A 15,722-nucleotide genomic window follows, 5' to 3' on the forward strand; every position below is an offset into this window, starting at 1 on the left:
CCCATTTCCAGTGCAGCTTTACCTGAAGCAGTGGGCATCTGCAGATCATTGTTGCATAGACCCAGCTACACCTGACTTCCACTGGCAGCCGCGCTTTTCAGAATTGTCATGTTTACGACCGCCAGAAAGTGCGTTCTGGAAGTGTAACAGCTGGTTAGGATTGGCCATTACCTTCACGTAAGCGTGCTTAGTATCTTTAAGAATCCATTTATCCCTATTCACAAACTTTGCTGCATTATTTAAATAAAAACATGTCAGTGAGTTACAAAGCCGTATCAGAGGAAGAAGATACTGTAATAACCATTGTTGATTTTGCACCCTCGGTGGTATCAAGTGCATTTTATGAGTCCTTAATCTATGGTAAATTTGCAAAGCAGGATCAACCTTCTATCCTCCTGCTAGGTTGTTGCTTGGGAATGCTGTTTACTGAGGGCGAGACTAGACATGGCAGCAGCAACAGCAGCTCAGTTTGTTGAAACTGCCTCAAGCACACAGAAAGGGGCAGTGAGACAGGGATGAGCGAAATGGAGGGGTTGGCAAAAGGGATACATCGGTGAGGAATGAAGAGCCCTCCACCAGGCCACTTGCCTCCCCACTGCCCCCCTTCACAATCCAAACACACTTCTGGTATCAGAGCTCCACTGAGCAGAACCTTTGAGGGGAAATTGGTTGTGGGTGAGGAGAGGGATTGAGCCATCAACTGAGCCATTAAATACTGTTATGAAATTCTGATACAGGAAGAATGTATTGCTTTCAATATTAACATAAAAGCTGGGTTAGCCTGAATTACATTTCATGTGGCTATTATTTTAGAGGACTCAATCCAAGTTTGGAGTAGGGCTGGAGTCAAGGGTTGGCATAGTTGGGCACCTGTTGAGGCCCACATACCCGCAGGCCCCTTGATCACTATGGGGCACCATTGCCACCTGCTTTCTTACCTGCCCTTTGGTTCTGGTGGGGATAGGGAGTAGATGATGGCAGTGAGAGGGAACTGCCACCACCTGCTTGTGTATCAGCTCTGTCTTTGGTAATTGAGAAGACAAAGAGGAGGAGGAGGAGCAGTCAGCAGCAATGGCAGTAAGGAGCGCAGAGGTCCACTGACAGAGATCTTGCCAGGAGGTGTCGCAGAACCTGAAGCCACCAGGGACTTGGGGGCAAGCACTGTTTTTGGGGTTGTATTGTGCTGTAATATGTGATGCCCAGATGCAAGAAGAGCCAGCAAATTACGGTTTACAAACATAAACAAATTGGAGAGAGAAACGTAACAGATAACCACACCAGTTCTACTACTACTCATTCCACCAGGCTTCCTCCCATTTCCAGTTTCCAGTACCGACAGTAGGTTGCTAGGGGCCTTGGGGCAAAACCCTGCCCTGGGCCCCCTATGGCTCTCTGCCTCCCTCTGATGGTACACTGGGTGCTATCACTGCCACTGTACTGAGTGGTCAGAGATCAGCTTGGTCAGGTGGACCATTAGAAGAATGTGGTCCTTGGCCACTGCCTGACCCAGCCTACCCCAGCCCCTCTGCCAGTTCACTCCAAAACGTTGGGTAAATCTGTTCATTACATTCTGAACTCTCATAAAGCTACATTACCTGGAAGTGGTATATGAATTGACAAGGTTTTGAAACCCATGCAAAGCGTAGAACAAAAGGTACTAGAAATTCTGTGAATAGTCTATACTTCCTCTGTGAATACCAGTTTTGTTTTATAGAACCTCAGCTTCCCATATCTCATGAGGGAATGGGCTCCTTTTCCATCTACTTCTGATCTGAACACACCTTTTCTTGGCATCCTCTCTGGTCTTTCCTCATGAGACTGTTGCTCACGCACATTATAGCAAGCAGTAAAGACTACCTACACTCTATAAACCACTGTACAGTCACCATTTTACTTGATATTTGTTAGTTGCTCTGTTATGAATTGCCCTTGGTCCCTCAGAAGAAGATACATACCGCCATGTTAACTGCGCTCCCCCCCCCCCCCCCGGCTTGCAGGACATAAATGGAGCATAGCAACCTGTTTACTGAGGTGGTATAACATAATGGAAAAGAAATTGAGCTGTGAATCAGGACTTCCCTGGTTTGAGTTTTGCTCATGAATTCACTATTAGATGGCCTTAGGCCTCCCTTGTAACATAAGGATGATTGCCTTATAGGGTTGCTGGAAGGATTATTTTTAGATAATGTGGGAAGCACTTTTCAAACTCAAAGGGCACTATACAAATGTTCAGTCAGTATTATTACTGTATCTCTCTGCCATTTTGTGTAATGACCCCCTCCCCAACAGAAATGATGTTAGACAAATTATGTGGTTGGATCCACAGCATAAAAGTTTTATAGGCATAGCACATCCTTCCTTAGTTCTTCCTATACACCTGATAGGTGCTAAGCTCTAAAGGTTGATTACTACCACAAACATTATAGTACTAAGAAGACTTGACAAATTTCACTGCAGGATTGTCACTGCACTGTCTTAAGAAGTTAACCTTTGTAGATTGATTACACTGTATACTAGCCAAGTCTGTGTTGGGCATCTAAGCACTGTATAGCCCAGTCAAATCCTTCTCTATGCTTAGTCCTATCCACTCTGTGATGGAAAGATACTGCAAACAATGAATATCAGAGAGACCACGTATCCCTTGCCATTATTTGAATAACCAGTGTGATGTATGGATAGAGTGTTGGATTTGGAAAAATGAGATCAAGATTCAGATCCCTACTCTGCTACTCACTGGTTGACATCAGATTAGTTATTGCAGTCTTGCCTGCTGAACAGGTTTGTTATGAGGGCATGGTTAACCTCCATGTGTGCTGCCTTACATGTGTTCCAGTTGGGAGGATAAAAATATAATGTAACTTCAGACTTGTGTATTCGGAAAAAGTCTAATAAAAGAGTTCACCTAAAGCAGACAATACATTTCATATATATGGTGGTGACAAGGCAGCCATTATACTTACAATGTCACCAAAAGATCAAGCATTTATCACCTTCTTTACTGGCTGATCTTACAGGACTGAGATTCCAAGGACAATGAATGCTGAATAATTGGAAAACAGCCAAACCTTACAGAATCACTGGCAGAAATCTAATTAATCATAGGAATAATGGACAACTTAATAGTTGCTTATTCTACAGAGCTTTCATGTCATGAGAGAGTAAGCTTGATGTCAGCTTCATATGAAATTATGCATGAGCATATTTCTAGTCACATAATTTTAAATAGACTTACCTAATTTAGCTCTAAAAAAGCATGTTGCCTAAGGCTAAGTTGAACTGATCACAGGAAAATACATATAAATAGGGTCATGGTCTGAAGTTTTATTTTCACTTGGAATAAAATAAAATAATAAAAGTTAAAATAGATGTATTTAGTAATGTTGTCCTTTAATCTTTTAATAACTGGGCTTGTGTACTTGTCTGAGTATCTGTGCGTATGACTTTAAAAATGTAAAATTTGCCTTGCTCTATCAGACAATGTGATCTTCTAGTCCAGAATTCTGTCTCCAGTAGTGGCCAGCCAGATGCTTCTAAGAAATAGGTGATAGCACCAGTGAATTTATTGGGCTTGGTGTCACCAGTGGTCACCCCATGTCCCCACTCCTATTGGTTTCACGTCAGTCCCTTTCTCTCATAAGAATGGGACCAGCTTTCCAAACCAGCCACTTGCCACAGCGCTTCTAAGTCAGCCACCCAGTGCTGTGCCTCAGTTGTTATCCCCTGTGGTGGTGTCACCTGCTGCAGTCCTCATTCTTGGCACCCAGCTAGTGATAACACTGGATAGCTCTGGAGATCAGGGTCAAAAGAGGGGAAGGTTCCAAGTATTATAAGCCCAGTGGTGGTGGGTAGGGTGATGTATAAAACTGATCTCAAGTACTGTCTGATTGCATAAAAAAACAAAATAATATTCGCTAGAGGCAAACTGGAGTTTACAGACAAATTAAAAGGGTAAAAGGAAAGCAAAAAAAAAATCAAAACATTAAAAGACACCTTAGCTAGACTCCACCTAGCTGTGCAGGGTGTTCTGGCCAAGAGGCTTTGCATGTTGACAAAAACTGCTTTGAAGTTCAAGACATCTTTAGAAAGGAAAAGGCTACACACCCAGGCTGTGAAGAAGCAAACATGGCTCCAGATGTAGAAGAAGTGGGGAAGGCTTCTTTTTCCAGTAAGTCCATGGCCATAAGCCTACCTTGATGTCTTCTGTGGGAGCACTGAGAAATTTCTGCCGCTTCTTAGAGACTTTTTTGGAATTGAGGAGAAAATAGGATCATAGCATCCAGGTGTAAAGTACAGTACTGAGATACCAGACTGAAGTTATAGGAGACAGCTATTCTGTGACTTCAAAAGTACTTTGTGAATTCAAAAGTACTTGTGAGTTTTTAATCACAAACAAAGCACAGGATTAGGGAAGGTCTTTGCTAGAGTGGCAGACATCTAATTTATGTGACAGACTGCAGGTAAGCAAATACAGTGGAGTTTAGGTTGATCAAACAGGAAGGAGGTACCCCATCCCCTGTTTGCCCTCAACACTCAGTAATCAGAAGTACGATACATGCTTCTGAACATGAGATTTTTGTAGCAAATGCAGGAGTGAAGTACTGTACTGTATCTCAAAGGCAACTACTCAAGAGTGTGCATTCATTTTTGAAATGAAAGGAATAAAAACCTAATGGGGCCTGTCTGGTTCAGATTTCATTCTTTTTATTCATTCAGAATGAATATGCAGGAAGTGAATACAGGTCTATTTCTGGAGTCACCACTGTGGTCCATTCATTCTTTTTTTAAAATAGAAAAAGTGTCTTTGTTTTACATTTAGATGACATTTACTTACATTTTTCGCGCTGTTGGCCATTTATTTTTATTCACACTGCCCCAGGATGATGCTGCATACTGGGGTAGATTGGGTATTCAAGAGGCACCCACTGGGAGACAGCTGTGCATTGCAGCTCCTGTTGCTAGAAACAGAGATTACACAGAAAACGAGTTAGTACAGTTTAATAAGACCCCAAAACAAATGATGTTCTGAAAAGAAAGTGAGATCCAATGAATGAGTCCTGAAACAAACGAGAATAGGCCTGAAACAAACAAACAAACAAAAACAGTGGAGCCCTGAATACAAAGGGGATTGAGAAAATTCTTTTTGCTTGTTCACACCCTTCCTCACTTGCAGGCTTTTGTTCCATGATGTTTTTGCACTGTGTTGCAGAATCACCCCTCCCCAGTCATAAAATTTAGATTTTAATGACCTCAGAATGGGTAACAAACTTTTGTGGTTTCAGTCTCCTTTACAGCTATAAAAAGCATAGAACAGGCAAAAAGAGAGTCACTGGTCCATTTTCATTGCTCCTATTGCCCATACAGAGCAGATCCCAGCCACATCTTCCGGGAATACTCTTCTACATCTCTGCTTAAATGCTTAAATATAGCATCCCAACCTAGTTGGTGTGTTGGCATGGAAAGGTAGTCAGAGCATGATCGGCTCCACCTATTTGTAGTTGGCTAACAGACTCCTGGGAGCCATTACCAGCATATGTTGCTGCCCCAACTGAAAACAGGTTTGTAGGGAAACACCCTGGGATTTGAAATGAATGAACTTTTGAAGAACACAGTGGCATGCCAGGCATTGGTTACAGCAACAGTGAAAAATGAGTGTGGGGTGGTGGTGACTGCATTTCGCCAGTTCCTCTGCATAACAAATGGATGTTGTGCTTGCTTGTTTGCTTCTTTTTTAAAAAGCCATTGTAAAAAGTCACGTATCCTGAAACAAGGTTTGGATGTTACACAGGGACTTCAACCATTTGTTTCCTTTGTCTAAATGACCGTGCGTGCGTGCGTGCGCGTGCGTGCGCGTGCGTGTGCGTGTGCGTGTGCGTGTGTGTGTGTGTGTGTGTGTGTGTGTGTGTTGAAATCATCTCACATCTTAAGGAACGCAATATCTTTCAATTTATCTTTAGCCTTTATCTGAAGACTGTTTGGATTTCTACAAACATGCATCTCTCTTTTCCTCCCCTGTCCTTTTGCTTACTATTTGTCAGATTAAATGTCCTGTAATACTTGAAACTTTACTGTTTGACAGTAGCAGAGTGACTGTGTTTGCCACCTGTGGCAGAGACTCCTGGTGTCACCCCTCCAAACATGCAGACATAGAAGTAATTGGTGGGGACATGATGATGTCACCACGTCACCACCATTACTTCCAGGTTGCGAGCCATCAGCTTGGCTGCTTTCTTGCTGCACTCTGAAAACTTGCTGCTGCATATAAGTGTTTTTTCAAACACTTAGAGGTGGCAGCAGTGGTGATCTGTTATCTTGGCTGGCCTCCCAGTGGCTCCCTCACATGTGATGATGGAACCTGGGTGTACCATAAAAATATGATGTATGAAGCAGCTCTGTGTGATTTGTTTATTTAACTTCCTGAATTGTGATGCTTTCTCTTCTTCCTCTTTGTTTAGGCAACTTCTCATGTGCTCTCTGTGTGTGAACACTTCTACGTACCAAGGAATGTAGCTAACATTTCATTTGTGGGGACTTCGGCCACAATAATCCAGCTATGGCAAAGGTAAGTCAGAAATGTTTCAAGTGATAGTTGTGTGCATTTGGAAAACAATTTCAGTCTGCACTGTACAGTTTGAGGAACTTGGAAGCTTTCAGAGACCAGCAATGATCTTGTTTTTGTGAGGTTATGGTATACTAAGACATCAGCACACCTGATGGCTACAAATTACTTGAGAATTGTGCCGATCCCTCTGTTTATGGCTGTCATCTGTGATAAATAATGGACTCGCCAGCTCAGAACAGGCAGTGCAGTGACAATAGTGGAAGGTAAGCAATGATAGCATCAACCTGTTGAGCTTCTTTGAGGTACAGCCCCTTCTATTTATCATCGTCATCATCACTGCGCACTGGAGAGTTGGTGCTTTAGTTAAAATATCATCAAAAACCTCCTCTCTGTTGAGAAAGATTTTTCTTTTTTTCTTCTGCCAGAATCAAAGTGGCTTTGGACCTGCACTCAGTGTCAAAATCGACTGTTTGTATGTCAAGTATGCATAGGTGCATTTCAGTATCGTGCAAAGAATTTACAGCTCGTGACTTCTCTTTCACTGGCTTGTGAGGCCCAGAAAGCTAAAGAAGAAGAAGACTGTTGCCTTCAGAAAATTATTGCAGGGATTTCCCTGGAGCTGTGTATTAAATAAAGTTGCTGATTGATTTTGTGGCCCGTATGTGGCCTTCTCCTCATGACACATAAAAAGTGTCATGTAAGTAGAAGCAGGAAGCTTCTCTGCTCAACCATGAGGTATATTTTGGCTAAGCCACTGTTTCTCAACCAGACAGACTTTAATGGGTTGTAAAGATGTGAGAAATAGAGATTAGAAAGTGCTTCTTCCACTGAAAACTGTTATGGCATTAATCAGTAGTCTGGCGAGGAGGAAGAAGGACAGGTTACTGTTCACAGGAAATAGATTAAACCTGGTTCTGGTTTGAGTCTTAGAAACACTGGATGCTGTTTAGCTTGGGAAGGAGCTGCAATGTGTGCATCTCTTTAGACAGAGATAGTGTCTCTAAATTCTGTGGCAGTGAACGCAGAAGCCAGACTGACTCAGCACAGGTGCCTAGCCAAGGTGCAACAATGGCCACACAGGTACATAGTGCATACAGATACGATCATGTTCCAAGCTAAGCCGCCAGCTCCAGCTAAGCCTTATGTGGCTGCCCCACTTTTTAAAAATAGCAGTCAACGTTTTTACTAGGGAAATCCCCACTGATGCTTGATAATTATTAAGACAATTTTTTTGGGGTCTGGATTAACAGTATAAATTTCTTAAGAGAACAGCATTATGCCGTTTGAAGACTTTTCTGTGGCATACATTTTGGGGGTTAGGGATCTGAATGCTCTATTGCAGAATCTCTCAAGGTGTTTCCCCCAAATTGCTTATTCCCCATATACACAATTCAGGAAAAACACAATGTGGGATTCATAAGCTCTTCGCTCTGCCCCCCCCCCCGGCCATCTGATTTGTTGATCACATTAGCTGTTCTGTATCACTTTTTCTTTGCATTGCAAAGAACCAAGGAAGCATAGCATGGGAACACTGGCTCTAGAAAAGTCTAATGAGGATTGATGTTTATGAAGAGCCTTGAAGATAAAATATCCTAGTAATGGTCTGTATGCCTAAAAAACCCAAAAGATATGACTTCCAGGAACCACCTGCAGTTTCCTCCTCAAATGGCCCTCTAGGGGTTTATCATTCTAATCAGGTTGCCAGGGAACAAAACTAGAAAATGGAGAAAAAAAGACAGAAAGAGATTATGTTAAACAGTTAGATCACTTTTGTTTTGTTTAAAAAAGGAGCAGCACAACAGGTGGTTTATCCTTTTTTGATGGGTTCCTTTATGTTACAGTTAGCAGCTGTGTTTCCTTTCTGTTAGTCTGTTCACAGTAAATAGGACAAGCATTTTAGACTGAAATATGCAAATTTGCAAGTAGTAGAATCCTATATATGAGAAAAAATGAAACAGCGGGAATGTGTTATCTTTGGAACACATATGTTTTGAAATGTATTATGTGGACATGCTTAATTTTGGTTTAAGGATCAAGGTGATCCATGGAATCATGCAGTCTCCTTTCCCACCCTTCTCCTTTCATGTCCATATTCCTTCCCTACCGTGGCCCTTCTTTACACTAATTTAGCAGTGCATCTGAAAACTGCTAACCTTGGTTAAGGCCTGTTTAAACTGCAGTTCAGCCATGACCTTAACCAGGGTCAGCAATGCTCAGACATAGCGCTAAAGCAGAGTAGAAGGAAAAGAGAGCACAACCTCACAGCCTGCTCCCTATCTATAAGCTATCATTAAGGTGGAAATAACAGGAAGAAAGACCTCTTGCTTCTAGCATTTGTTCCTGCAGACAGATGCTGAGCTCATGGAGACTGGTGGAGAATGGTAGACAGGCAGAAGCACATATGTTATTGATATAGATGGGATTAGTGCAGCATGATCCCAGGAGCTCTCTTTGCAATCTTGTCTACACCTTATAGAATATCTACACAGGGCTATTGAATCAAATCAATGGTCAGATCTGATCAGATCCCTACAGAAGACTAAGAATTCCATTGCCTGCAATGGCAGGAAAAGATCCAAGACTCCTTCCTATCCCATAGTCATAACAAGAAATTACCACACCCAAATTCTCCTACCCAGTCACCCAATGTATTCATCGCATCTGCTAGTTTATAGCCTCTACCTATAATTAAGGCTGAAGTTCTTCCTAAGCACTCTTACTTGGGAGTAAGTACCATTGAACTCATTACAATTTGCTTCTGAGTAAACACTTAGTATACTGCATATTTCTAAACTTAAGGCACCAAACACAATAAGTTTCAATGCAGTAATAGTGTCTTAATTGAAAGCCAGCTGAGTAATTAGGAGCGCCTATATCTCATTGGTGCTCAAATTACAGAGAGAGGCTGGAGGAAGCTGATCCTCTGACTTGTGACAGCCCCTTGGCTATTCGCTTTGGAAGATATGGAGACATATTTTGGTTAAAAGTGAAAGTGGGTAAAAAGTGGGGAAAGTGAAAGTAAAAGTGAAAGTTAAAAGTGACTTGTGGAAGACTCTAAAAAGGACCCTAGTCAGGGGCCCCCCCAACTCAGCACTCGTCCCCATGCATGTTGACTCAAGTTTGCCTATGTCTGGGGGTGCTTGCTTACTGTTTCCGTGGCATGGAAAACCTTGTGGGGTCATAATTCTGACTGGTGAGTAGCAAGGAGTTCCAGCTGGGAGGCAGGAAAGGGTTAATGTGAGCAGGAGCGGGGAGGTTGGACTTGGCTCTCTTTTCCTATCTCTGATAGAAAGGAAGGAATGGATGATCATTGGACAAAGGATGGCAGGAGGAAGAGCCAGCTGGTTGGGGGGGGGGAGGGAACCTCAATGAATGACCAGCTACAATGGGACTAGTTGCAGAGGGACTACTTCTGAGTAGGGCTGCAAAGGATTAGGTCATCCAGGTATCCCTCCCAGCTGCTGTTCATGACCTCTTGCTACTTCTCTCCCGGCTCTCTCGCATTCCTTCCCTGTAGGGTCAGCAGGGGACTGTTCAAAGGGAACAACACACACACAGAGCCTGGCAGCAGCCCCATTTTTTTCTGTAGCTGGTTTTTTAAAGGGGGTGGGGTGACTTGAGTCCATTAGAGTCACTAAGGGGTGACTTGGAGACTCGGAAAATGTCCCCGTTAGGACTCTTTTTCAAGTTGAGTCGTGAGGGGCAATGACTTGGCGACCCGACGTGAGTCAATGCCATGCTGGCATTTCCCATCCCCGGGAATAAATCAACAGGCCCTTAAGCATATGCCAAATGCTTTCTCCTCCTTCTTCCATCAGCTGGAATTTTCTAGACTTTTTTGCCCTGGCTCTGCCCTATCCCTTTGCAAATGAACTGCAAATGATCTACCTGGACCCCTTCCTCCACACCAAGCATCTGCTGGAGGAATTGTTTCAAGAACTTATTTATTGATAGTCTGCTCCCTGTGGGAAAAGCAGCACCAAAGGCCTATGTCACACAAGATGTCAACAAACAGGAGTCTTGTATTCCATGAAGCCACCATAGTTATATGTGCCCCAGATTGCCACTGATGTGTGAAGAAATAGTGTGAATTTAGCCTCGCATACAGTGCTGTTGCAGTTACATTGTGTGAGAAGTGTCATCCTCACAAAGACCACATGTGCAATAAGTGGCATTTCTACAAGTTAATTGGAGGTGTTCCAGATTTCCTTATGTTTTGTATTCAGCGCAAGCTACCCTTGCTTGTCTTTGCAGAATTGTTCTGGATGTAAGGAGAAGAGGCCTGCGCACAGTCTATGTACAAACTGCAACAAGTGGCTGTGCAGCTTGTGTACAGAAGAACACGGGCATGGCAAGGACCCTGGAGATCATTTCCTGCCTCTGCCACTGAAGGCGTGTTCAGGTTAGAAACATAACTTCAAACTGTTTCTCTCTATCTTCTAAAACTATCAACCCTGTAATAACTCAGTCACAGACACTGCATACTTGTAGGAATGGTGCCCTAGTTAACTTGAACTCCATCAGAGTCTTCTTTGGACACACACAGCATATTAAAATCAGATGCTGGGAGGTTGGTTTGAGCAGAATCAGGTTTAGGAAAACTAGGGCAAGCACAAGCAGGGAGCATGCAATCAGATAAGGCCTGTTAGATTGAGATGAGATAATAACAGGTTCAAAACTGGGAGCCAGGAAAGAGCACATGGTAGGACAAAGAAAGAGAGACAAAAGAACAAAGCAGGCAGGTCCAGGCATGCAGGGCTTTTCATACAGGTGGAAGCTGCCTTGTACTGGGTCACATCATTGGTCCATCTATTTCAAAATTCTTGTCCCTGGCAAACAGTGGCTCTCCGAGGTTTCAGACAGGAATACTGTATTTCTTTGTCTTACCTGGAGACTCCAGCGTTTGAACCTGGAATCTTCTCAATTCAAGGCATGTTTACCACTGAACTCTTGCCCCTCTGGACATGGCATGGATCCTTGAGCACTCAGTCTCTTTTGCTAATAGAGGCTTCTGGGAGCCTGAAGCCAGTGAGGACAAGGCAGTTAAAGTAGACTGATCTGTGACTGCATGTCACAACTTCAGGGTAGAGCTGAGGAGTGTTTTCTGACAATGTGGTGAAAGTCAGTGTCACACTCACTCACACACACAGACAGTGGAGGGGGGGGAGAGAGAGAGAGAGAGAGAGAGAGAGAGAGAGAGAGAGAGAGAGTTGGAGGCTATCCTGTAGTTGAAGGAAAGGTTGTCCCTAAGAGATATAGGCCCATCGCCTTGTGTGATATGTTAGGCCAGTGGTCTTCAAACCAGGGGACTGCTGCATGTGAAAAAAACCTTTCCCTGTTGGGCATGGCACTTACAGTTTTGCACTGCTGCCTGTTATCTTGCCAGCTGATCATCTCAGAAAGTCGCTCCAACCAGTCGCTTCTGCCCAGAAATCCAGGCGCAGAGCCTACTGGGGTGATGGGCAGCGGAAGCAGCTGTCTAGGGTGACTAAGAACATAAGAAGAACCCTGCTGGATCAGGCCAAGGTCACATCTAGTCCAGTTTCCTGTATCTAACAGTGGCCCACCACATGCCCGAGGGAGCACACAAGACAACAGACACAACCTGTGTCCCAGTGCCCTCCCCTGCATCTGGCAATCAGGGGCAGCCTGCCTCTAAAACCAAGAGCTTGCACATACCTACCATGACTTGTAACCTGTAATGAACTTTTCCTCTAGAAATTTGTCCAGTCCCCTCTTAAAGGCATCCAGGCAAGATGCCATCACTACATCCTGTGGCAAGGAGTTCCGCAAACTAATTACACGCTGGGTAAAGAAATGTTTTCTTCTTTCTGTCCTAACTCTCCCAACACTCAACTTTCGCGGATGTCCCCTGGTTCTGGTGTTCTGGTTCTGGTGTTATGCGAGAGGGAAAAGAGTGTCTCTCTATCCACTCTGTCCATCCCCTGCATGATTTTGTATGTCTCAATCTTTCTGAGACTTTCTGAGATGATTGGCATGCAAGATAACAGGCAACAGCATGTGCCACACACAACAGGGAAAGGTTTTTCCTGGCTCGGGGTCTGACCTATGAACCAGCGTTTGACACCTGCTGTGTTAGGTTACTGGCCTTAACAAAATAACTGAATGACTAAGCCAGGATTAAAATCAGGCGGGGTGGCATCAGAAGTTGCTCAAGCTGAGCACTGGCGGAGGGCCCACAGTCATCAGAAGGCCTCTTAGCCAGACTGATCTGTTGAACCTTCCAAAACCAGGCCGCTGCAGCAGACCCTCCCCCATTTACTGATGGGAATGTGTGAGGAGTTGCTGCCAAACACCAGCTGCTAATAAGCAGGGGCCTAATCCAGGGCTTTACCTCAGTCCTCCAGCAACCTGGTGCTGGCCCTGGAACTGGGTCACTTGTTGCTAAACCCAGTACTCTGGGTGCATCCACACCCCAAAGGCTGGCCTATCCATGAAGTGACTTGAAACCACTTCAAGGAGTGGCAAAGTTGGAGGGGTGACGAACGGACAAGCCCCCAGCTTACCTGCCTACTGCCCTCTCTAGCTTGCCACTGCATGTGGCACTCTAACCCACTTGCAGCTCAGTAAGGGTGAGTTCCTTTCCCTTCCCTGGAGTTCAGTCCACACTGTCCCTCCCCTGTACCCATCCTGACTGAAATGAGCAGAGCCAGACCATGCTGGGAACTGAGAATACTCTGTTCCCAGCATCATACACTCCTGTTCTTTTGAAAGAAGAGCAAAGCAGAGGAGGAAGGGTGTTTACCGAGCTATGGGTAAATGAAAGGAAGGGCCTCTCTTCCTTTCCTTATCCAGTGGTGTGTGTACACATGCTTGACTGTCCACTCCCTCACTTATCCACTGGTGGAACAACTGGGTAGGCATGGGCATACATTCCAGAGGTAGCAAAATTGGGGGGGGGAGGCATTTGAGTGGCAGGGAGGCATGGGCCACCCTTGATCAGGGCTTGTAACTGTTGCCTGCTATGAACAGAGAGCTGGACCAGGTGACCACCAAGTTCCCTTCCAACGCTAACATTTGCTGGTTCTGTGATACCCTGTCCACATCACCACATTAGCTCTAGCTTTGTAAGGATGGATGAAGACTGCCAGATCCAAATAAGAAAAGATGAGATGAATGCATACATATTAAAAGAGGCAGATTGTACAGGAGAGTAGAACATGGGTACATCTGAGAGAAGTATTCCTATCCCAATCCCCTAGGAGGCGTTCGGTCCCCCAATTCATCTCCACCATGTTCCAGACCCTTTTCTGGCTCTACAGAGGGGAAACTGGCACCTGAAATGTACTCCCCATTAGCCAAAGACGTGGAGGAGGTGATCAGTCAGTCTGGCATAAGAAGTGTTAGGGGACGTCCACAAAAACTGAGTGTCAGGAGAGTTAGAATAGACAGAAGAAAATATTTCTTTACTCAGCGTGTAATTAGTATGTGGAACTCCTTGCCACAAGATATTGTGATGACGTTTGGCCTAGATGCCTTTAAAAGGGGATTAGTCAGATTCCTGCCAGAAGAGCCTATCGCGAGGTTACAAGTCATGGTGGGTATGGACAACCTCCTGGTTTTAGAAATAGGCTAACTCAGAATGCCAGGTGCAAGGGAGTGGCACCAGGATGGAGGTATCTTGTTGTCTTCTGTGCTCCCTGAGGCATCTGGTGGGCAGTGGCATAGCTAGCGGGGGGCGGGGGGTGGTCCGCCCCAGGTACCACCCTTGGGGGAGTGTAACACCACAAATGCCCCAACATCGCGAATATCGCGAAGGTTTAGAGTAACCCCAACATGCCATATACCGTTGGATGCGGAATTTCCAGCGGAATGCAATGCAAAAAACCGAATTGAAATATCTCCTTTCCATCAATAGTTATGGCCAAAAACCGGAAACAAAAAAATGCATTGAACCCTATGGAAAACGAAACTGAGCCATATCACGCGTTTACTCGTGAGTAGGCGAATGTGCCATAGTTTGTCGGAAAGGACAGGCTGACAGGAATCCAGTGACACCAGAATGGTTCCTATCCAATGAAAGCAGCCCTCCCAAAAACACCCAAGAAGGAAGTCCCTCCCTCCAAGCAAACAAATGTATTGAGCCCTTTGGAAAGCGAAAGTGAGCCACAGGGTCCTTGGCTCCTGGTCAGGTCAGGCAAAGAGAAATGCAAGGCCAGCTGCATGGTCCCCATCTAATGAAAGTGGAGCTCAACAAATGCTCCAGAAGGCAGCCCTCCCCCCCCCCCAAAGAATAAACTAGAGGCTTGAACAGGTAAGGTGGGCGCTGGGGAGGGCTGAAAATCTCACTGCTTTATCTGTGTGTGTGTGTGTGGGGGGGGTGTTATTGCAGGCAGGCTACAGAGAAAATTCACTTGGTGAAACAGGGCTGGCTTCCCCTTATTTATCTATTTTTCTTTAATTTAATTATTTATAATTATTTTATTTTGCTTGATGATGTCACTTCCAGCCATGACATCACTTCCGGTGGTTCCTGGACAGATTGTCATTCTAAAGAGTGGGTCCCAGTGTTAAAAGTTTGAGAACCACTGCTTTAACTCAAAACAGGCCAATGAGACATCCGGGGGTGGGGGAGGTGACACCCTAGTGACCAACATTCTGGAAATCGTAGCTTTTAGGAATAATACCATCATGTTATATACCATTTGATGCAGAATTTCATCCATTGCTTATGGGGAAATATTCACTGCCTTTATTTTTCTGGCCATTATTATTATTCATTCCATGTCATGACTATTACTGTCTCTGTCTCGCCTACCTCACAGGGTTGTTGTGAGGACAAAATAAGGGGAGGAACCATGTACACCACCCTGAGCTGCTTAGAGGAAGGGTGGTATAAAAAGTGAATTAATTAATTAAACAATATATTTAATAATTAATTAATAATAGGTAATTAATTAATTAATTAATTAATTAATTGAATATGGGGTGACAAAAATTTATGGGCCCTGGGTGTCAAATGACCTAGCTACGCCTCTGCTGGTGGGCCACTGTGAAATACAGGTAGCTGGACTAGATGGGCCTATGGCCTGATCCAGCAGGGCTCTTCTTATGTTCTTATGTTTAATGCCTTCCCTTCTGAAGGAAACCCCCCGCACCTGAGGGGTTCCTACCCACTTGAGTGTCAATGCTTTCTGCAATA

At 44.4% G+C, this 15,722-nt stretch overlaps 1 protein-coding gene across 1 annotated transcript in view; it reads left to right on the forward strand.

The window, feature by feature from the left end:
• Positions 1-251: 251 nt before the first annotated feature.
• The window catches only part of TRIM66 (tripartite motif containing 66), a 61,237-nt gene continuing 45,766 nt past the window's right edge, over positions 252-15,722 (forward strand). The window contains exons 1-3 of the mRNA XM_066619320.1: positions 252-467; positions 6,453-6,559; positions 10,786-10,961. Of these exons, the coding sequence (XP_066475417.1) occupies positions 252-467; positions 6,453-6,559; positions 10,786-10,961 (499 nt within the window). The remainder of the gene's footprint in view (positions 468-6,452; positions 6,560-10,785; positions 10,962-15,722) is intronic.

Source organism: Tiliqua scincoides, chromosome 1, assembly GCF_035046505.1.
Source record: "Tiliqua scincoides isolate rTilSci1 chromosome 1, rTilSci1.hap2, whole genome shotgun sequence".
Classification (NCBI taxonomy): domain Eukaryota; kingdom Metazoa; phylum Chordata; class Lepidosauria; order Squamata; family Scincidae; genus Tiliqua; species Tiliqua scincoides.